We start from the raw sequence: 24,094 nt of genomic DNA on the forward strand, positions 1-24,094 counted from the left end.
TTCTCTGATCAAGGCCCAAAGCTTTAATGTTCAGCTCTCAATTTAAAGGGGAAGACCCAACCCACAACCCCTCCTGGTTTCAGATGGGTGGGATAATCCATAGTCCGTTCCAGGTCACAGCCGGAGATGTCTCAAGGCAAGCCCAGGGGCAGTTCTGCTGTGTTCCGGGCAGCCAAGGTGGGTAACTCCACCTAGATCCCGTCACTTGACCTTGCTGTGGCAACCAAGATCTCTCAGTCCTGCTCATGGGGGGGAGAGTTACCCATCAGTTGGCTGAAGCCTTTCTGTTCATCCTGGGTGGTAGTCATAGGTAGGTGACAAAAACTCTTCAAGTCCTTCTGCAGCTTTTGTGTCCCTCAGTATTTGACAGCAGCATGGATTAGCAGCAGTCAGACCGACTGTAGGCACCCTCTGGTGTTAACTGCTCTCTACTGGCCTTGGGGACTGTGACCCTTAACTCTTGTCTAGATCTAGTATTCTAGTTTGCTTTTCTGTTGGTACAATAAAGTGCCTTGAACAAGACAACTTATGGAAGGAAGGGTTTGTTTTGACTTACGGATCTTGTGGGGTGAGAGTCCGTCAAGGCGTTGAAGCATGGCAGCAGACAGAAGGCATGGTGCCAGGAGCGGAATCTGAGGCCTCAGATCTTCAAACACAAGCTTGGCAGAGAGAGCAAACCTGGAATAGAGGAACACTGAAACCCCAGGGACACACTTCCTTCAGCAAGGACACACCTCCTAAGCCTCTCCCAGCTGGGGACCCAAGTGTTCAAATACTTAAGCCTATAGGGGACATTCTCATTCAAACCACACAGACAGGAGGTTAGGGTTAGGATTTCTTAGCTCTTGGCAGCAACTGGCATCACAGCCTCTGGGCAGCCTATGCACTGGGATTCCTCAGCCCTGGACACAAGCAGTGTTTTATCTCCTGGGCTAGGGGTTTCTGAGATACTTAGCTGGCCCTAAAAGCTTGACAGCTCTCTGAAACTCTTCCAACAACCAGAACCTGCACTCTATTTTCTCTATTTATAGCTTTCTTTAGCTTCAGGACTTCATTGGCTTTATTTCTGCCCACCCCCACCCTCATTCCTGGCTACTATCTTGGTCATATGTCTCTCCTTCAGCTGTTAAGCAGCTAGATACTTCACAGCTCTTGCAGCTTGGCCTCTGGACCACTCAGCTCTGCCTTTCCTTCAGCTGTCAAGCTGAAGGCTGCCCTGCCACTTCTGCAACTCAGGCTGGCAACTACTTAGCTGACATTGCCACGGCTGATCTAGATCACAGTATGTCTCTGCTGCTTCGTCTTACCAGTCCAGCCCATGCTGCTGAAAAGTGGTCAAGAGATCAGTAGAGACAAGCTTTTGACTGGGTCTTATGTTGTGTCCCCAGGGAGGCAGTACAGGAGGATGTCCCCCAAGCTGGCTATCGAAGTGAACTTTATGTAACAGAATGGGTGTTTGGATCAATCCCAGCATAACTCAGGAGCAAATGAAGGTTTGCATTTCCACCAGTCACAGCATACTTTGCATAGGAATGGAGGGAAATCAAATTTGGGTTTGGACAAATCAGAGCCTTGCCTCTTTAGCACCAATCACAGCAGCTCCTCTCTTAGGCCACCAAGGGAGGTGCTCCTTCTCTGGCAGTAAAAGGGTACTCTAGTTGGCTGCCAGTCTTTTCCTCACCATAGCCAGGGCATCAAAGAAGAGTCTAACAGCTGCCCATAGAGGGTCACATTGCCCTATCCTTCGAGAGTCTCCTTATTGACAGAAAATGAACTTAGAGAATTAAGAACTTAGAGAATTCATCATTAACACTACCAATAATTTTAAGAGATTTCAACAATATTTTAGCAAATCTTCCTTTAATGAAGAATATATTTGTAAAATGTGTGTGTGTGTGTGTGTTTTGCCTCCATGTATGTTTGTACACCACATGTATGCATGCCTGAGGAGGCCAGAAGGTGTCAAATCCACTCAAATTGGAGTTGTGAGCTGCCATGTGGGTGCTGAGAACCGAACTCTACTCTTCTAGAAGAGATGAAGTCCTTTTAACCTCTGAGCCATCTCTCCTACTTTTGTTATAGCACCTGTCCAGTATTTCATAGAAGTTCCCCCACCCCTGTCAACCTGCCCACCCACAACCCGCCCACACCTATCCCTTACCCCCCCTCAGATCCATCCCTCACCCCTGCACACACTCACACCACTCTGCCCACATCCACACCCATGCCCCCATGCCTATGCCCCTCCCCCACACCCCTCCCCCTTGCCTTCTATCTGGTAGGAGGAAATGTTTATTTTGTCCTGTATTTTGGAGGGTTTAGTGTTGGTTGCTTGGACCTATGTGGTTGCACATCATGGTGTTGGGACATAGCCCTCACCTCATGGCTGACATGAGGCAGAGAGATAATGGAAAAGTCCAGGACAGAAATAGCCCTCAAAGTCACCCTTCTCAGTTACCTGCTTCTTCTGATTAGGCCCCACCCCTACCCTTCACCACCTCCTAACATAGACCTCATATTAAAATATAGAACCCTTCATGAGGTCAGAGTCTTAAAATCTAATCCTGTCTGAAAAATACTATCACAGATACATCTAGAAGTGTGCATGGGTAATCCTAAAATATTTCTTAACCTAGTAACATTAACAGCCAAAAGCAAGCAGCATACTTTCCAGAATAGTGACCAGAAAAATGCATGTACATTAAGCAAACATACAATTTTTTTCTGACTATTTTTTGTTAGGTTGACAGGATCCATGGACACAGTCTTCAGACACAGGGCTGACCATGCAACCCTGAGAATGATAGCTTGAGAAGCATGCAGTGCTTTTTTTTTTTTTCAGTGTTTCTTGTTTGGTTGGTTTTTTTGTTTGTTGGGTTTTTTTTGTTTTGTTTTGTTTTGTTTTGTTTTTGTTTTTGTTTTTTGTTTTTTGTTTTTTGTTTTGGTTTTTCTACCTGAAACTTCTACAAGATGGTCTGTTGACCTTTTTCTTTCTGGTATCTACTTCCTTGGGGGTTTGCTGGTAGAAGTTTTCCAATACCCTTCCTGCTATTCTGTACTCAGAGGCTAAAGACTGCTTAGGTGTGACATGGCTTTTTTTTTTTTTTTTAAACTTTCCTAATGAATAACTTTTGCCAATGTTTCATTAAGTCTTTGAAATCTGTGCTCATACATTTGTTGACCTACACATGTCCTTTTTAAAATACAGGCTTTGTGCACACAGGAGGAAACTTAGCACGTCATAACTAGATCTGCAAAAGAAGAGAACACTTGTTACCTTCTGCAAGGAGCCCTGTCTTCCACAGGTTTAAGGGCAGTTTTGTATCTATGTGTTTAAATTGAATTTAGTTCTAGAGTCATGCTTCCTGGGGTTGGAGAGGAGTTCTCCAACTCAAGTACATACTCTCAAAGGATAGTTTTTGTTTCTTTTCTTTTTGTTTTTTAGAGCTTCCTCTCCCAAGGAGTCTCTTTCTTCCTTGCTGGCACTTGCTGAGTTCTATTCTGAGATGATAACAGCGCAGGCAAGAGAACAGTGGAGACATAACCCAAACTGTGGAGGGTTTCCTCTTACAATACCTCCACTTACTCATTACTGCAGTCAGATCAGGATGTTTACTGAGCAACAGGGCAATTACATTGAGAAATGTGTTGAGACAAAGAAGTTGACTATTCTAAAAGCCTGCCAGAGCAGAAGTCAGGAGATGCGTATCCAAACTCTATCTTTCTGATGAGCTGATTTAGGAGTGGTTATGTGTGCAGCTGACAAATGTTTCCAGACCTGGTGGACACCTTCTGACAGTGGATGGGCACAGAGGATCCAGTTCTCTAAGACCTAGCCAGGAGATGATGTTCCATTCTGTAACTCTCAAGAACAAAGATCATGCCGGGCGGTGGTGGCGCACGCCTTTAATCCCAGCACTTGGGAGGCAGAGGCAGGCGGATTTCTGAGTTCAAGGCCAGCCTGGTCTACTGAGTGAGTTCCAGGACAGCCAAGGCTACACAGAGAAACCCTGTCTCGAAAAACAAAAAAAAAAAAAAAAAAAAAAAAAAAAAAAAAAAAAAGAACAAAGATCATGATTTCTTCATGCCATTTCTGCCCCCATGTGGTCCATGTGCAGCTCCAAACATGTCACACAGCAGACAGGTCAGAGGTGGCAGCCACCCTGAGGCTCACTCGCAGATTGCCAGACTCAGGGCAATGAAAGTGTGCACGATTCACTTGTTTAACCCCAGGGGAGTTGGGAGTGTGAATCCAGCATGTATTCTGGTCTCAACTATAGGTTTTATACTTAAGTTTAAATCTAAGACATTTATATTCTCATGTTTTTCTAAATCAAGGACCCAATCATAGCAAGTCTTCCATTATGCTAACAGGAAAGCAAGGTACATGCTTCCCAAACGTGTCAGAATCAGCTTCCTGATATCTATTAACTGTGATATATCATACGCCCCGCTGCTACCTTGGTTCTAATTTTTCCAATAACTCAGTAGAATACATCACATCTTTGGCATCTTACCAAAAAATAAAATGGGACGAAGAAAGAATATATCTGAATATGAGCAAGGCCATCATGACAAAAGGATACCAAAGGACAGGGACTTGAAAAAGTGCAGGCTGATTTCTCTCAAACTACAACAGAGACAAGCAGAAGGTCCAGAGTAGTAGGTAACTCCACCTGGCAGACTTACCCGGAAGTAGTACCTTCTGTCTGGCTACTGCACAGTCACCCAAGGTGTTGTCCTTATGTATACATAGCTGACTTGTCCACCACACGTCAGTGCACTGCCCATGGGCAGAGAGAAATGAATGAAGGGCAGGCAGTTTTCTACGAATACTTCAGCTCACTTCCTGTTGTCTAAAGATACAAGTCACTGCAAAGGAAGCTAAAGAAATGTACTCTCTAGCCCTAAGACCAAGGTCAGATCAGTGGTGGTGGTGGTTCTATGACAGAAGGACACCATGAACATGGAGGGTCACAGGCATGTCTGTCACTGTGTTCAGCATGTGATGCCCTCCTTCCAAATTCTAAGCCCAGATGGAAAGCTACAGTTCAGATTTCTCTTGGAGCTTAATCAATTCAGTGTAAGCAGAAGTCACTGGGAAGGGACCTCAGAGGATGTCATTGTCCTTCACCCCTTCATCCCTTTTCTTGCTGCTTAGACAGCTGAGAAGGCCCCGGCTTTATAGTCCAGACCTGACTGTGAATAACGGACAGCCAGCAGAGTGTGTGCTGGAGATCGTAAGTACACAGAAAGGAGGAGCTGAGAATGTCCATGACGGAGGAGCCACCACAGCACTGAGGGGAGAAAGAAGGTCTTGTATTTAATCTGCTTTTTTAAATGACGTTCAAGCAAATGTTATACCTAACTAATCCAGTGTATTCAATTAGATAATGTCTTCAGGGGCTGGAGAGACGGCTCAGCAGTTAAAAGCATTTACTGCTCTTGCAGAGGACCCAGGTGTGATTCCCAGCACCACATGGCAGCTCGCAGGCATCTGTAACTCCAGTTCCAGGGGATCTGACAACCTTTTCCTTTGGCTTCTATAGGCAGCAGGCATGTACACGGTGCACAAACACACATGCAGGCAAAACACCCATATATACTGAAGTAGTAAATAAATAAATGATACAGTCAAAAATCATACAGCTATTAAGACGTTCACATTCAGATGTCTCTACTCGAATCCCCCCAGGAGCCCATTTTTCGTTTACAAGATGGGAGTAATACCTTTTGGAAAGGCAGCTTCACTCTGCTGATGAAACTGTAGGTAGCCCCAGCACACTTAGGGAAAGTTATTTATCTTTTTTGCCTAAACCAGAGAGTGACAGAGCACGGTAACTAGAGAAATATTTCTCCACTAGCTGCGAACATCATAAAGTTCTAGAAAAACACCCTGAGCTATTGAACTAGGTGTGATTTGTTGTTCCCTGGCTGCGTTTTCTTTCTATTAATATTAACTGTCTCCCTGCTCATTTGCTTTGCTGTCATCTAGCTTGTGCCAGCAGATAGGCAAGAGGGAGGTGGCAGTATTAAGAACCATTAATAAAGAACTTTTTTTAAAAAAAAAATTTATGATACTGTTTCTTAATTCCAATTTTTTTCTACTTGGAAAAAAACATACAATTATTTAACGTTAGGCTAGGTATGTTCGCCTTTTCTGCTCTGCGATGCTTTTGTGTCTGTCTGATGAGGCTTCAGCTAGCCAGATGGGACAGATGTGAGGACAGGCTCAGAGAGTTGTCATGAACTGATAAACCTGGATAAAGGCTGTAGCCTTTTGTATTCAGGGACTATTTGGTAGACTAGGAAACCAACCAGAAGAATAATGTGAGCTGCTTGTTCCATATTGCTGCGGAGGAAAACACCACTCAGAATGGGTGAAAACTGAGACTTTTAAAAAATATTTAATTTTTAATTATGTCCATGTCCTTGAGTGTGGATGTGCAGGTGAGTTGCAGGTACCCATGGAAACCAAGAGTGTCAGAGTCCCTGAAGCTAGAGTTACAGGTGATTGAGAGCCACCTAGCTCTCACTAGTTCCACAGGTTCTGGGAACCAAACTCAGGTCCTGTGTAAGAGAAATAGCTGTTCTTAACCACTGAGCCACCTCTCTAGTTCAAGACTTCCCTACCCACCCACCCCCAAAGTAAGTTTTATGGAGTAGTTGATTATTTATTTAGTTATTTACTGGCAGAGTCTCACTGTGTAGTCCAGAGTGGCCTCCAAGTTGCCATCCTCCTGTCTCAACTTTCTAGTGCTGGGATTATAGGTGCATGTTGCCACTTCCAGCTTTAGAAGACTGTATTAACGAGTATCACTGTGTGCATTATATCATAGGCTATGTGTGGTGGCACACTTCTGCAACCCAGGCACTGGGGAGCTTTAGGCAGGAGGATAGAGAGTTTGAGACCAGCATGGACTTGCATTAAGACATTGTCTCAGTTTGAAGTGCTAGGGTGGGCAGATAGCCAGAGCCCCCCCCCCCCATCTGCTCAGAGGAGAAGGGGAGGGAGGATGGGAGAAGGGTTGTGGGAGGGGGTGACCAGGAGGGGGACAGTGAATAAGTAAAAAATTAAATTAATTTTTTTAAAAAAGAAGTTGGATGGAACATTAAAGAAAAAAGACATTGTCTCAGGGATGGAGAGCCCACCATTCCTGCGGCAGAGTGCTGGAGCAGCAGAGAACACTTCAGACACATTCACACAAGGCTGAACCCTCCTGTTCTCTCCCGCTTGCAGCCAGCCGTCAGCAAGCTCTTGGATTTCTTGGGATCCATAGTAGATCTCAGAAGAAGAAGGAAGCAGCAAACGCCTCACTGGTGAGCTGTCATTGAAGCATCCAGACCCACAGCAGGGCAGCTGTGACACAAGCACTATTCACCTCCCAAGATGTGGCCAGAGAGGCTCTGATCTCCAGCTGTTTCTTTATATCCAAACCCTACCTTCTATGTGAAAGCAATAAAGGATGCTGCTCGTTTTACACAAATGGACTTCAAGGGGTACAAAGATGTGGTAAGAAACACGTGGACTGGATCAAAGCATACGTGAGTACTCTGTAAGAACAAGGGATGTCAAGGTTTAGGGATGGCATGTGATTTTTGTTGATGCTTTGTCATAAGAATCTTGGACAGTCTTCATCAGGAAAATGTTTCCAACATGGTGATTGACATTACTGAGCCGAAGCAGGTGGATTATACATACAAGTGCATCAAGAGGACATTGCAAATCAAGGTCAAGATTAAAGTGAGAAATTTTGTCTGCCATTCAGTGATGTGTTGGACATTTGGAAATAATCAATAGTGAAGTGGTAGGAGCTCAAGTAGTAAGTCAACTGGCCTGTTAATACCAGGGGCTGCCACGGCTGCTGAGCAGGGGCTGCCCTGACTTTGAAATAGTCAGTTCTAGGTTTCCTTTCCTTCTCTTCCCTTCCCTTTCCCTTTCTTTCTTTCTTTCTTTCTTTCTTTCTTTCTTTCTTTCTTTCTTTCTTTCCTTCCTTCCTTCCTTCCTTCCTTTCTCTTCTCTCTCTTCTTCTTCTTCCTCCTCTTCCTCCTCCCCTCTCCCTCCTCCTCTTCTTCCTCTTCCTCCCCCTCCTCTTCCTCCTCTCCTCCCCCTACTCCTCTTCCTCCTCCTCTCCCCCTCATCCTCTTTCTTCTCCCCTCTCCCTCCTCCTCTTCTTCCTCCTCCTCCTCTTCCTCTTCCTCCTCCCCTCCCCCTACTCCTCTTCCTCCTCCTCCTCTTCCTCTTCCTTTTCCCCTCCCCCCCTCCTCCTCCTCTTCTTCTTCTCCTTTTTCTTCTTCTTCTGGAAAACACTTTGCAGTACAGGTCCTTTATTTCTTTTTTGTACATTAGGCCATGAATTCAAATGAAACGGGCTCCAACATCTCAGCTCTTTTCTGTTAGTCCTCACAAAGTGTGCTTCTCTGGGTGGCACAGGCTGGCGCTTCAGCTGAACCCAGATGTCCTTCTCCTTGGCTTCCTCTTTCTTCTGATCTTTCTCCTTCCCCCGCTTCAGGAAGCTGTGTCTGCTCTTCCAGTGCTCGATGAGCTCAGTCTGCACACGGATGCTCTTGGCCAGAATCCTGCCCTTAACTTGCTTGTTTACAATGATGCCCAGGGCATGCTGGGTGACGTTGTAGACTCTTCCGGTTTTGCCGTGGTAACACTTAAGAGGCATTCCTTTTTGAACAGGCCCATTCCCTTGATGTCTACAGTGTCATCCTTTTTGTAGACTTGCATGTATATGGTCAAAGGAACAACTCCATGTATCCTAAAAGGCCTAGGAAACATATACCAAGTGCCCCTCCTCTTTCCCTTTGTGTTCCTCATTTTGGCGAGTTGCTGGAAGACGGCTGCCAGTGCTAGATTTTCTAAAAGAAATAGCCTCACTCCTGCAGGAGGAGATGGCTTTACAGGGTCACCCAGCAGTTCAAGACCCTGCGGAACCCGCAGATGTTGGATGGAAATTGCTGGATAAGTGAATTCGTGGGTCCTGTGCCCTCTCCCTTCATACCATGGGATACATCTGTATGAAGATGGTTCTTTTCTAAATTTCCTCTACCTTTCTTCTTTTAAACTGCTTTTCTGTTCTGAGAAGCCCAGTCTTCACTGCATATAACTCAGACTGAGACAGGTGGGTGCAACTTCTCCGTATCAGCCATATGCACCACAGACCGAGCTTTTTGTAGGCCCAGACTGGGGCACTGAAGCTTTCAGCTTTGGGGGTCATTCTACCAATAAACAGTCCTTGAGGATTCAAAACATCCTGGAAACAAATGGATCAGAATGCATACTAATCTCCTAATGGTAAGCATGGGAGTGGCAGGAGCCAGGGATTTCTATTAGGTTCCTCTGATCAACCCAACTTCTTGATGTTGACAAGGGTGGCCAGGCTTGCCATCTCCCAAGCTGGCTTGTTTCCTAAAAGCATTTTTTTTAAAATTCTTCCTTCTGTCCTGAGTCTGCCTCAGGAGAGATAGGGAAAGTCCCTGGAAAACTGGAACTGTCTTCCTCAGTGGTTCTCAACCTGTGGGTCGTGACCCTGTAGGCATTTGAACCACTTTTTGCAGGGAATACCTAAGACTACCAGAAAACACAGGGACTTACATTACAGTTCATAACAGCAAAATTACAATTATGAAGTAGCAACAAAAATAATTTTATGACTGGGGTCACCACAGCATGAGGAACTGTATTGATGGGTTGCAGCATTAAGAAGGTCGAGAACCACTGGCCTAGAACCCAGCTTATGGATCTGCAGGAATTTGCTGCAGAAAACAAGTCCAGGGCAGGGCTACAAATATTACCAACTGCCACAACCACCTCAGTACCTTCCCTACAGTCTACCTTGCAAAGCTATGTGGATCCCCTGCCCCTCCAAAAAAAATGTGTATCAATAAAAATGTGCTCTTATGGACGGGAGGCACTGTGCTCTTGGTCCCAACACCACAAAGACTTGTTTGATCCTCCAGGCTTCATGGAGCATCCTTCAATGCTTCTGCATCATTGATCTCTCATCATTGCTTTCCCAAGGCCATCCTTTCTTCCTTGGCTATGTCTTCATGCTGTTATTTCGCTTTCCTTTAATCTGTGCATGTGTGGTGCCTCTTTGCTCCTTAAATGCTCTTCATATATTATGGTCTGTTTTGACATGATTAAAATTTGATCCTCTGTACATCTGGCAAATCCTCTTGTTTGGGGTCACTGGTAATTTTTATAAAGACTTACTTTCTTTGCCCTGCCCAGGTCCTCATCTCAATAATCTTCTTTGACAATGTATAACGAATGCCGGAAATTAGAAAGAAAATCCTGCCTAGAATTTCTGGTTGTAAAAACCTGTAGCCCGGACACCCCCAATGCCCCTCAAACTAGTAGGTTATAAATCAATGGATTCAACCAATTGGACATTGAAAATAATAGGAAAAATAGTTTATGCAGACCTTATTTGTTCATTGTTTTAAATATAGGGTCAAAGCTATTCACATAGCACCTTCATTGCCACAGGCAGTGTATGTAATCTAGAGATGATGTAAGATATACCAGAGGTTGCATGTGGGCTGTATGTAAACACTGTGTCAGTTTATACATGAGGCTTGAGCATCTGTAGAAACTGGAAGGATCCTGGAACCAGTCCTCCAGAGACAGTAGTAGTAGTCACTGGGTGTGTCCAGACTGCAACTCTCCTCCTGTGTCTTCTGCTCTTACTGACTATACCAGAACCCAGGATATGTGTGTGTGTGTGTGTGTGTGTGTGTGTTCATCGAGGCTATAAGAAGGTAGTAGATTCCCTAGAGCTGGAATTACAAGTGGTTGTGAGCCACCCAGTGCGGATGCTGGGAATCAAATTGTGGTCCTCTGAGCTATTTCTGCAGCATCACAGGGTCTAGCTTCAAACTCTTGTATGTAGCTAGGATGACCTTGAACTCCTGATCCTTGTGCCTCTACCTCCCAAGTGCTAAAATTACAGGTATGCACCAAGCTTGGCTGAGAGAAAGTTGCTGACCAATCTGATCGCCACCTAGAGCTCAGGTAATGGCTTTTCCTGTACTCACAAAACTTTTTCTTGCTTGCTTTTATTTTGGAGATAGGATCTGTCTAAGTAGGCTAGCCTGTCCTTGACCTTGCCTCAGCCTTGTGAGTACTAGAAAGGCTCGCACATACTACACGCGTGGCTTCACATAACACTTTCAATACTACAGGTGCATATATGTTCTACAGCAGGCGATTACCCAAGTCTCTGTGGTTACCATATGGGTGACTCCCAATTCAATTCAATCCTAACACTCTTCACCTGGCATTAGGATTAGATCCCACAGGTTAAGGGTTCAGTCCCCAAGCCTGTAATCTCTTCAAGAGCTAGCTGCATCCTGTAATCCTGACTCTGGCTATAAACTGTGGATTCCCAATCACTCTGTCATCAGGTCTGATAACCTGCTAGAACTCAGGGAAGCATCTTGCTCACAGTTGCCAGTTTATTATGAAGAGAGCAACCAGGGGGGAAGAAAGGCATTCGTCTGGGGCATCTGTGTTCACTAGCTCAGAACTCTAAGAATGTTCATGAGATATGGATTCTTCATTAAGTAGGCATTGCTGGTTATCTCATTAGCCATTGAATACTTAACCTTTAGCTCCTTCTTCCTCCTAGGGATGGATGTGGGTGGGGTTGCATGTTCCCACGTCTAACTGTCTGTCTAACCATATGGTTGATTGCTCTGGTAACCAGCTCCCCATCGGGCATTCCAAAAATCACCTCATTAACATAAATTAAAATTTGGTTGTTAAGAGCAGCAACCCATGTTCTCCTCACTTTTCTCACTCCTGAGGCTGATTCCAGAGTCTGGGGACCAAAAAGAAAAAAAAAGAAGTCAAATGTACCCAAAGATGTTCCTACCAATTAATAAATTACAAGGACTTGAGGAAGAGTAACTGGGATCTCCAACAAAGACTGGAGTAGGAGTTTGGTTTTATTATTACTATGTTTACATACTGATGTCGTGTGGCACTTGTGTGTACAACAAAGTGAGCTTGTGGAGATGGAGGACAACTTGCAGGAGCAGATTCTCTTTCCACCATGTGGGTTAGGGGAATTGAACTTGTAGTGTCAGGCTTGGGACAAGTGCTTTTGCCTGCTGAGTCACCTTGCTGGCTCCTCAGATATGCTTCTTATCACATCATCATACAGGACTTAATTAGTCCACATTTTTCCTAGGAGTTGGTGCCACTGTGTTAAAAGGTGATTGCCCATTTCCTGCTGTGAAAAGCCATCCGAAGCACAATGCCCTTTGTATTGTAAATTATGTGCTATTATGTTCACTGAGAAACTAACTCTGGAAGCAGGGTTGCCCTTCCCACTTTCAGCAAATCTGTGTTAAATGTCTTCCCTTTGTGTAGGATGGACTGGCCCTTCAAACTCTGAGGCAAAGAGGGAAGAGATCAAGAGTGAAAGCAGTGCGTCCTTGAGAGCTGCTGGAAGGGACCCTGTCTCCAGCAGAGGTTTCTATAAGTTTCTTATGTTTGTCTCATGATACAAAAGTGCTTGTGGTAGAAAGAGAAATCCAGTCGTGGGCAGGCCAACCACAGCAAGCTCAATCGGAACTCAGGCCGACTGCTTCAACTTCCCCAGTCAGTTTCTCTAGGACACTGTCAACACTCAATTTGACAAGCTTATCTCTTTCCGTTGCTGTTGTTTCCTTTAGTTGGAAGTCTCACCCTACGGAACAAGGATGAGCCACTCTGCCCAAGACTGCTGGGAACTCTGTGGAGCCTCAATGGAGCTTTCTCAATTGGTTTCTGCTAGATGCTTTGAACAACTCGTTTTATGACATTTTGCTGTTCTGTCTGTCTGTCTGTCTGCCAGCCAGCTACATGTTATTTATTCTTTTACTTTGGTTTGCTGTATACTTAAGACATCACTTCAAACTTGAGAATATGGCTATGATAGATCATTCTTTGTACCCCGCCCCCCAAATAGATCTCTAAATAGTACATGCTCAGCAGAGTAAAGTGGGCCTGCTCCTGTAGGGCGTGGCGCTACACTATGCCTGGAGTCAAGGTAGGAGAATCTCATTGGATCCAAGAGTCTGAGACTAGTCTGGCAACATAAAAGGGGTCACATTTCAAAGCAAACCAAAAAAAAAATCTGGTCTGTTTTACAGATCGGATAAGCAACCCCCTTTCTCTGCAGGCAGTCTAGGTATATATACTGTCCCCAAATTTGCCTGTGAGAGGATTCAATCTAGCTACGCTGAGAATAAGATGATCTTTTGGTTTCTTTTTGGGGGTGGGGGCAAGGGGTATGTGCGTGCACGTGCACACATGTGTGGTCTTACTGCATGTACACCTCTGTGCGCATATGTGTGGAAGTTGGAGGTCAATGCCAATCATCTTCCTCAGTTGGTCCCCAGCTTATGTGAGACAGCATCTTTGAACCCACAGCCCCAACCTTTTGTTCTCAATCTCATTCTTTCTTATTTTCTGTATATGAGTGCACTCTAACTGCATGTAAGTCACCATGTGGTTGCTGGGATTTGAACTCAGGACCTCTGGAAAATCAGAATTTGTAACAGATTGGATTATAGGTCACAATTTCTTGTTTTTTTTTTTCTTCTGCTGTGGAGGGAAGGGTTATACTTCCCTACCCCAATGATGATGCCAGGCTTAGCCAGCCACTTTTGTTTTAGTGAAGAGCTCTGAGAAGATCCGACACCCAGGGAGAAGCACTGAGAGTCAATGTGTGGTTTGACTGCTTTTCCTCTCCCATAAGAGGCCGACACTGTTCCAGACACAGAGTTTGTGTTCCTGCCATCTCTTCTCCCTTTGGTCCTCTGAAGGTTGCTCAAGTTTTGCTCCAGTATCCATCCACCTCTCCATGGCCCTGTGGATAGGGAGGGAAGCCCAATTTCCAGACATGGGGGAAGAGTCATCACTAATTTAAGTTTGTGTGATGGATCCGTATTCTTCCCTACCATGAAGCTGAAGTTTTTCTAGGAAGCCATATCTCTGTTTAAAATCCTGCAAACTTCAGTCCACAGCAGAATGGGGGCATCAATCACATTTATAGAGAAATAGAACATTGCAAGGTGAGAGCCAAAATTTTCTTGGACTATCTTAGGCTTTTCATATACTTTGGTCCTCCATATACGATGTAAAACTCTCATGACTATTAGGTAAACCATGGGGATGGTTTGGGGTTTTTTTTGTTTGTTTGTTTGTTTTTGTTTTTGTTTTTCGAGACAGGGTTTCTCTGTATATCCTTGGCTGTCCTGGAACTCACTCTGTAGACCAGGCTGGCCTCGAACTCAGAAATCCGCCTGCCTCTGCCTCCCAAGTGCTGGTATTAAAGGCGTGTGCCACCACTGCCCGGCTCATGGGGATGTATTTTAAAGAATAACAAACTCTAGACTCCAGTGTTCCACCGATGCATTTGATAAATGTGTTCACTTACAATCTTCTTCGCTCCGTGTTGTTCAGGGTGACTTGAGTCTGTATTCCTGGGCCATGGTAAAATAAACCATGTTCCTGTATGCTTGAAAGCAGAGAGATGTAATTTCATGTTGACACTAGTGACTGCTTTGGGTGTGGGAAATCTGCCTGAGGCCTTCTGAGAAAGGCTCTCTAAAAAGCCACATGGAAAGTATCGGTCTTGACTTGTGCTGGATGCTGTGTGGTTGTAACTATTGGTATCATCCTATGGGTGTCTAAAGGAACAATGTGGAAAAAATATATGGGTCCCTACTGTTAGTGAGAAGTTAAGTGAATGGACTGTAGAGGTCACTTACCCCAGTTTTCTTTGATATGAGATAATACCATCCCCTTATTGTTGAAGATGGCTGGACCTAGAACGGAAGGTTTTACAATAGGAACTCCGGCATGGCAGCAAATGGCATCTGATTATATTGCTGAAGCTCAAGAGACATCATGGTTGGGTTTGAATTTGGAAATCATCTGCAAAGAAATATTTCATAAGTAACATGTGTTAATTGGCATTGCAATAACAAAACACTTGGGATAATTAGCTTATAAAGCAAAAAATTTATTTTCATCATAATTTTGGAGTTTTCGATCCAGGGTTGATTGACCTACTGTTTGGGGGCCTATGACAAGACAGTGTGTTCTGGGACACTTGGCAGAGAAGACTGCTCTCATGGCATGGCAGATAGAAAACAAAGAAACAGAGGAAGGGCTGGCGTCTGATGCCTCCTTTTCCAGTGACCTAATTCCTTCCACTGGGATCCATATCTTAGATGTTCTACCACTCCCAAGAGCTTGACAGACTGACAGCCAAGACCTCAAGGCACATGGTCTCCAGGGGGACACTTAACCAAACCACACATTACACATCTTAACACATCTTAGAAAATAGTGTCTGATTTATTTGGGGAAGCTACTTCCATGCTTGAGGAACTTTGATGATATAATAAAACACCCATAATGGAATATGGCACATTTTTAGGTTTTCCAGCTGGCTTCTGGGAAGAGGGCTTCCAGGTTTTTATGACCTGCATTAGGAAAAAGAATTCTGGTTTCTATACCTGACTTGAGAAAGAAAGAGCATTGGGTGTTACAAGGTCAGGAGGTCTAGGAAAGAATTTTCCTCTTTTTATTCCATTTCAAAGTTTTCTGATCCTTAACAGTATCTGATGGGTGATTCTGCAGAAGGCCTTTAGGGATGAGCTAGACAGGGCAACACAAAATATACACCATGAGCTGGCATAAAATCGGGCATGGCAGCCTGTGCCATCCATCAATCCCACCACTCAGGAGGTGGAGGCGAAGCTAGAAGATCAGAAATTCAGTCATCCCTGGCTATATAGTAAGTTCTATGTCAATCTGGGTTGCATAAGACCCTGTCTCCAAAAGCAATAAAAATTGCCATGGAAGATCGATTGGGCACACCTTTAATTCCAGCCCTTGGGAGGGAGAGGCAGGCTGATCTCTATGGATTTAGGGCTAGCAGGGCTACACAGAGAGACCCTTTGTACCTCGCATCCTATCCTCAGAAACTATGGAACCTCAATAGGAAAGGCAGGAGAGGCATCTAGCTTGGAGTGGAGCTGTGGTTAAATCACCTTCTTTGAAAGCACTAATTACAAGGCACTGGGTTACAGTTCCATCACTAAGAAAATGCATTCAAGGACTAGGGAGATGTTTTTGCAACATTATTGCCTCAATTTTTTTTTTTTTTTGGAAAGTTCACATATACAGAACCTCCCTAGAGGCATATCTTAGTGAACAGGGTATTTGCAATTGAACATTCACCTTATCAGAGATGCCCTGCCCGATTATAGATGTCATCGTTGAGTTGAGCTTGAAATTGTACATTTTCTTTTGCAGAAAGAAAGAAAGAAAGAAAGAAAGAAAGAAAGAAAGAAAGAGAGAGAGAGAAAGAGAGAGAGGAAGAGAGGAAGGGAGGGAGGGGGGAGGGAGGAAGGAAGGAAGGAAGGAAGGAAGGAAGGAAGGAAGGAAGGAAAAAGAAATGCTTTAGGGAGAGCAAGATAGCTGAGCAAGTAAACGTGTTGCTGGACAAACCTAGTGACCTGAATTTCATCTCAGAAGCTTACCATGGAGAGAATCCATTCCCAAAAGTTGTTCTGCAAGCCCTGCAAGCTCACTGTGGCATTCACGTGCCCCTGTGCTTCAAACACACACCACAGATGCACAAAACATCATTTAAATCGGTGGCGATGGAGCACAGCTTTAAATCACAGCACTCAGGGATCCAAAGGCAGACCTCTGTGATGAATTTGAGACTAACCCAGTCTACAAAGCGAGATCCAGGACAGGAACTAGACAGGGCTACAGAGCAACAAGGTTACACAGAGAAACCTTATCTCGAAAAACCAAAATGATGATGATGATGATGATGATTTCAAAAAGATGTTTTAAAGAGCTGGAAACACAAATGGCTAAAGCCAATCCCATAGTTATTTAGAAATGACTAGCTAGGAGCCAGTGAGATGTCTCAGAGGCACTTGCTGCCTAGCCTGATGACTGGACTTTGATCCCTGGAACCCATATGGTGGGTTTCAGGAGAACCAGCTCCTGAAAGTTGTCCTTTGATCTTCACGTGCAAGCCGTGGTAACATGCCACCGCCCACAGGCCCACATTAAATAAATAAAAGTATAATTAATTCATTTTCAAGAGCTGAATACCGGGTTTCACGCTATTGTCTGCAGGCAGGATTTGCAAACGGCTAGGACCACGGACAGTATGTACAGGGGACTGAGTTGGAGGGCGGAGGGGACGTGAGGTGTGGACTAGAAGGAAGAAACACACCCCAGGGGTCCTCCTAACTCAATGGGGGTGGGGGGTTAGACCAGTTTTTATGACACTGGGGTTATGATGGTCAAGCGCTGGTGCAAGCCGGGAGAGGATGCTCAGTGTAAGAAAACGACCCTGAGAAAAAGAAAAGGATCTTCGAATTATCTAAACGAATTATCTGGCTGCTAAGATCCAACTGCCTCCACCTCCCAGCCAGGCTGCAGGCCAGGACTGGGACAGACAGATCGCTCTTCTAAGGGTCAAGTCCAGCTGCAGAGCCCCGCCATGTGACCTTGCCAGGCTGGGAGTCGTCTTTGGAAGAGGATAGTGAAGCATCTGAGACTCGCACCTTTCTCTGGGAGATCAGCGTCGCGCCTACCCCGCCAGTGGCCCACCGGTTCCCGAGGTCGCCCCAGCCCCGCCCGGCCGCCGCAGGCTGCGCAGCTCCGCAGGCTCCGGGCCGCGTCCTCCCGGGCGGCGCGACGTGCTGATTGGCTGGGCGGAGGCGGCAGGCGGCGGCGGCGGCGGCGGCGGCGCGGGGCGATCCCGAGCATCCGCCGGCCGGGTCTGCAGAGGCGCCTGGCGCACGGCGCAAGCAGAGCCGCGGTGCTCGCCTGGGACGCGCCCGGGGGTCGCGCGGGCGGGCGGCCGCAGCTTCGGTCGCCATGTGCGCGCAGGTCTGGCTGCTGACCGACCGACTCATCCGCGAGGACTACCCGCAGGTGCAGATCCTGCGCGCGCTCCGCCAGCGCTGCTCCGAGCAGGACGTGGGTTTCCGGGCGGTGTTCCTGGACCAGATCGCCGTCACGGTCGTCGGCGGCCACCTAGGTGAGCTCAGCCCGGGGAGGGAGGGAGAAAGGGAGGGAGGGGCACCGGGGTCCCCTGAGCCAGCGGTTCTCCTCATCGAGCCCTGCTCCGAGGTAACCCCTCTTTACAGCACCCTGAAGCCAAGAATAGAGAAGATGCTTAGTTTAATTCATTTAGGAGACGAGTTAATGGGGCATTCACATTCACCTGAAGCTAAAGGCACCAAACCTCACATTGTAGATTCTCCGAGCACAGGTGGCCTGCCAGGTTGGATTCCGAAATTTAAAGAACCAACCCAGAATTCATAAAATTGCTCTTAGGCAGATGTTTGGGAAACTTTTCCAGTGGTACGTATGCTCCAGTGATGAACGCCCTAGGTAGAACACTGTTCTCAAACTGGGATCCTAATTATGGGAGACAGCTGAGAAAGATTGGAGTTGTCTCTGGAGGGGAAGGGGTGAGAGAAAACGATTGATGATTTCCATTAATTCGTCCTCCTTCCAAAGAATGTTTAATTCTGATTCCAAAATAGCCATATACCCCCAGACCTTACTCGTCCCATCAGTGCTGGGTCCAGGGGAATTGGGGGTGGGGGGTGGGGCATGGTTATTATCCCTGACTGCCTATTCAAAGTGTTTTGTTTTCAGATATTATTATCTTCAATACATGTCTGCTATGTATTGATAAGCTATGACTTTGGAAACTCGTATTCACTGGCTTACAGTCTGTGTTCTCCGAAAGCTCTCCGAGGTAGCCAGCTATTTCAGAGGGTCCAGGGCTGAGGAGGGTTGGGCCCTCTTGGATGCTTCTTGGAATGTTATATCCATATTTCATCTTTATCTGGTTGAGTAGAGTCCCTTCAGCAAGGGAAGGGATTCCACACCCTAAACAGACTACTTACAAGTGAGGTTTTGAGTACCAACCCCAAGTGAAATAACACAGTTGTACTTTGGCCATCGGTAAGTGTATTTAAACCTTCCTAAGTTCAAATTACATATACTTTTGGAGTAGTATATGCAAGCAGTAGACACTCTACATTTCAAGAGGTGTGGTTAAGTATAAAAATACCATTTCTCAAGCTTGGGTTGCTGAAACCCTCCCTATTGGTTAACGTGAATGTCGTTTCTGAACAAAGAACTGGATTCTTCTTACAGCTTTTTTGTTACCAAATGTCTTGGCTTTGCTTTGTGAAGATCACTTTGACTTTGCTTTTAGGGTTTGGTTTGGTTTTGCCTTTTCACGGTTAATTTTATGTGTATGGGTGTTTTGTCTCTATATATGTCTGTACACTGTGTGCATGCAGTACCCGCAGAGGCCAGAAGAGGGCGTCATATCCTCCGAGAACTGAAGCTACAGTTGTAAGCCACCATGTAGATTCTGGGGAATCCAAGCTAGGTCCTTTGGAAAAGAAGCCAGTGCTCCTAACCACTGAGCCCTCTCTCTTGCCTCCATCTCTTTGACTCATGTATGTCATATTTAAGTTGAGATTCTCCAAGCTTGAAAAATCCGTGCTTTGGGTTCCATTTTTAAGTGGAGTGACCAGTTATATTTTGATGATCTAAGTCATTCATTAATATATACCTCTTTCCACTCCCAAGGTGAGTTTGCTTGTTTATTTTACAGCTTGTAAAAATGTCCATCTGAGAGGTCAGATTTTCCTGTTTGTCAGTCTTTACATGTACTGATGTAAAGACTTCTGAAAATGCACTCTTTCTATGTCTAAAACTCCATTTTAAAGAATCAATTGTGAGAAAAGTGAAAATTAAATCATAGTGATTCAGAAAGCACTTAAGCAATTAGGTGGAATTCATGTGTGGAAATGTCTGTGCTCACAATCTAGTCGTTTCCTTTCAGCTACAAGAAAATCTATATAGATGCTTGATGGATGGAGGGAGAAATTGAAGGCAGGGTTTTGGTGTTGTTTATTTTTGTTTTCTTAAATTTTTTGTTTCTAGGAGACAGGTCTCACTAGGTAGCCTTGGCTGAGCTGGAACTCACTATGTAGACCACGCTGATCTCAACTCCCAGCGACCCACTTGCCTCTGCCCTTAAGTCATATGCCACCACAGCTGGCTCTGTGATGGTTATTTTTACTTAGGTGATCTACCCTAACCACCCTGGATTTGGATAGGGCTGGGGTGGGGAGCAATGACCCTCAGGTTACTAAAGCAGTCCTATAGAAAGCACCCCTTTATACTCTGCTGGCTCGGCCTCTTATCAACCTTGTTTTGTTCCCTTGAGAATCTGCAAATTCTTTAATCATTCAGTGTTTATTTCCCTAAACACAAGTGATCACATGCATGTAACTAATAGTAACAACAGTAATAGCGAAGTCATGGTAATAGGTCCTCATGCCTATGCGCGTGGCTTGCGCTCCGTTCTTCTTACTTATTAATACTCAGAAGCATCAGTGAGGTCATTATGCACACAGCACCAGCTGGGAGTTACAGCCGTACTCAGTGGGTCCTGCTGTCTTTTCAAGCGTTAATCAACCTTGGCTTCACTGTTGTCTTGTGATTCCTGGGCTTCCACTAAAACACCAGTCTGAGGTCCCCATCTGGTTCCCCCCAGATGGTAGAATTCCATCCATCCCTTAAATCTATATCAAGTCACTGGTTTCTCCTGGAGTCACTGCTAAGCTCCCTTCCTTATCCCCATGGAGATATCTTCCACCTGCTACCAAACAACATCAGAGTAGCACCCACTGAAGTTTTACTATAATTTATCCATATGCAAGGCTTATATCCGCCCCCTCCCCTATCTAGGATTCCTCAAAAAAATTTTTTTCTTCCATAACCAGTACATAGTAGGTCTTTGGTAATGTGTGTCAGCTACATTGAAGCATGAAGCTTGTACTGTAAAGTGCACAAGGCTTGTATGCAGTTAGCGACTGTGTTTGGGAGATCATGATTAGATGTGTATGTGTTTGTGGTGAGCTATTCTGTGAGGAGAGGTTTACTAATGACAGTTAAGTTCTCTGAGCATCCTCAGGTCAGAATTATTAACCGACTCAAAGAAGAGGGATAGTTATAAAGTCATAATCCGAGACAGAGAAAATGCGTGTGACCTGGCAGAGGGGGCCGTGTTAGCATTGTCTCAGGAAGAGCATGACTCAGCATCCTGCAGCTCGCAGAGCTCGAGCTTTGGTGGCCTTATCTGTTTATTTATTTATGTTTATGCAGCCCTGGGGCTTGAAGCCAGGGTCTTGAGCAGGCTCGGTAGCTTGTGATGTCCCTCGGTACAGTGCCAGTGCTATAAAGTACTTTCTAGGCCAGGTTCTCTTTTATCTGTGGTACAAAACAACTGAACTCAGGGCTTTGTTCCCACGTTAGGTAAGCACCCTGACACGGAGCTACATGCCTAGCCTCTTACTTTTTTATTTTAAGACAGAGCCTTGATTTGTTTTCAATTTAGGCTAGCCTTGAATTCAAGCTCTTTCTAACCTGGACTATGTGAGACCCTGTGAAACTGCACAGGCGTGGAGGTGGGGGTGGGGCCGGGGCTCATCCCAGTGCTTGAGAGGCAGAGACAGGTGGGTCAATGGGAATTTGAGGCCAGCCTGGTCTCCATAATGAGTTCCAGGCCAGCCAGGGCTACAAAGTGAGTTCCTCAAGACTTCCCCAGCAGCAGGTGATAATTCAGTGCCTCTGTGTTGAGGACTGAGTAGGGACGATGGGTCTTTACTCCTGAACCTTTATCATTAAATTTTAATACATGTTTTATTCTTCACGACAATCGATCTCTCAATTTTACCCAGTTCGTTCGGCAGGGTGCCACAACATGTTTTGCAGATATAGAACGGTAAATAGGAACAGAGGTGGTCTTCACCCTGACAAGTTTATGTGTCACGTGTTCTGTCACCAAGTGTCTGCTGACTGTACGTAAGGTATTGTTCTAGGTGGCTGAATACAAGTACCGGAGGTCACCGCCTCTCCAGGAGATTACATTCTGTATTGAGGTAGAATATAAACAAGGTAAGTGATACAGAGTATTTCTGAAAAGCTGAAGGGGAGGATGGTGGTTTGAATAGCAATGACCCAAGTAGACTCAAGTGTTCGAATGCTTGGCCCATAGGGAGTAGCGTTATTAGGAGGTGTGGTTTTTTGGAGTGGGTGTGGCTTTTTGGAGTGGGTGTGGCTTTGTTGGAAGAGGTGTATCACTGGGGGTGGACTTGGAGGTCTTATTAGCTCAAAACCAGGTCAAGTGGCTCACAGTCCTCTCCCTGCTGCCTATGGATCAAGATGTAGAACTCTCAGCTCCTTCTCCAGCACCACATCTGTGTGTATGCCATGCTTCCTGCCATGATGGTAATGGACTAGACCTCTGAAACCATAAGCCAGCCTTAATGAAATGTTTTCCTTTATAAGAGTTGCTGTGGTCATGGTGTCTCTTCACAGCAATAGAAACTCTAAGACAGGAAGGAAGCAGGAGGTGGAGAATGGTAATGTGAGGATGACTAGGGTGGTCCTCCCCCACAGGCGTGTTCTAGTCAGGAGCTGAAGGAGGTCAGGAAGCATACAGTTTGCTTTAAAGAAGGCGCTTTGATGAGGGCCGAGAGCTGCACTTGAGTTTAAGGGTGAGTATTTAGAGTAAATTAGGAATTGACTGTTTAGGAAAGTGGCAGTTGTCGGTTCTCCATTGAGGGTCTATGACCTCGCTAACCATGGGTAGCTGGCTACGTTTACAGCAGCCAGGAAGTCCCTCCATTCGAGCAGGCCTTAAGTCCAGTTAAACAGCTTTTGGTTACCCCCAAGATAAAGTGGTGCTAGCCCACCCTGGAGACTAACTGGCTGGGCTGTTCCTCGTGCCCCATGGGCTTTACAGCTGGGCAGGACTATCGGTTGCTTTTCTTTCTTGGCAGGGCACCTTCTGATCTCATGAGAGCTAGCCCTCAGGGAAAAGGGGGTAAGAATTAGTTCCAGCTCGATTCTTCCAAATCTTGTCTGAAGTAATCAGCAATCAGGTCTTACCTTCAAGTTCTGGGAGGCAACCAATGGCAATGGGAATAGCCTTTGTTGTTTTAGGAGTCTTGGAATCCCCTGAGCAACCATTTGAAGGGTAGCTTCCCCCCCCCCATCTGGCACTGGAGTCTTTGCTAAACAGACTATGGCTCCCGCAGGGGAGGGGCCAGACATTATCACCCTATGTGGTGTAACTCCATTTGAACCATATAGATTATATGTGTATTTTTAGGTAAGCTTATAAAACAATGTTTCTCTATGGCTTTTCCAAACATCCTTAATGTTTTTTTAGCTCTCTGTCCTTCCGCTCCCTCTGGGTTATCCTCACCACTTCCTCCCACCCCAGGAAGTTCACTGTTTAGCTGTAGAGAGTAGAGTTGTCCAAGGAGGAAGGCTAGTGGAGGAGACCAGTATGGAAGAACAGAGGGAGTGTGGGGCAGACATGAGGAAAAGAGTCTGAGGGCTGGGGTGGGGGTTGAGATATGCAGCTATGCAGGGCCTTGCGGGTCAGTGGTAAACACTGACTTCACTCTGGATAATGAGGAGGTGACAGAGAAAGGATGGGGGTGGGGAGCAGCTCCCCGTGAGATCCACTGTAGCAGTTTAAGTGGAGCAGGGAGCACAGTGAGAACACGGTCTGCAAGATGTTTTTGTAAAGGGCTGGTGGAAAATAAGGATGACTCAAGGGAAGCTAAGAATGAGGGGCTATGCCTATGGAGGAGGAACAGCGGCTCACTTATATGCTGGGCCCGTGATCAGTGGAGAGGGAGACACTGCGTCTCTCCACCAGGGGAAAAAAGAAGCAGAAAAAAAAAAAAAAAAAAAAAAGGAGCATTGAACACATCAACCCTATGTCAGGGCCAGTGAGTGACCTGAGGGGAGAGTCACGAAAACAGCCTGGCTTGGGAGGGCAAATGGGGAAACAGAGTCACCAGGGAGAGAAAGGCATTCAGCTGGACTCAAAAGAAAGAAAGAAAATGTCTTAGTTTGCTTTCTGTTTGTTGTGATAAAGACCACGCAACCAATGCAACTTGGGAAGGACCTGCTTTATTTGTCTCACATTTCCCA

General features: G+C 45.6%; 1 protein-coding gene and 1 long non-coding RNA gene across 3 annotated transcripts in view; one reads left to right on the forward strand and one right to left on the reverse strand.

Annotated features, from left to right (window-relative positions):
- On the reverse strand, nucleotides 1-17,920 carry LOC143442365 (uncharacterized). Its single transcript, XR_013110483.1, has 4 exons — nucleotides 17,608-17,920; nucleotides 14,776-14,941; nucleotides 4,690-5,605; nucleotides 1-678 (listed from the first exon to the last, which is right to left on the reverse strand). It is a non-coding gene; the product is annotated as an uncharacterized LOC143442365 (long non-coding RNA).
- The window catches only part of Rimkla (ribosomal modification protein rimK like family member A), a 27,173-nt gene continuing 20,870 nt past the window's right edge, over nucleotides 17,792-24,094 (forward strand). For both annotated transcript variants that reach the window (XM_034503610.2, XM_076934288.1), the window contains exon 1: nucleotides 17,792-18,086. In XM_034503610.2, the coding sequence (XP_034359501.1) occupies nucleotides 17,924-18,086 (163 nt within the window). In that variant the 5' untranslated portion in view covers nucleotides 17,792-17,923. The remainder of the gene's footprint in view (nucleotides 18,087-24,094) is intronic.

This window comes from Arvicanthis niloticus, chromosome 5 (assembly GCF_011762505.2).
Source record: "Arvicanthis niloticus isolate mArvNil1 chromosome 5, mArvNil1.pat.X, whole genome shotgun sequence".
Taxonomy (NCBI): Eukaryota; Metazoa; Chordata; class Mammalia; order Rodentia; family Muridae; genus Arvicanthis; species Arvicanthis niloticus.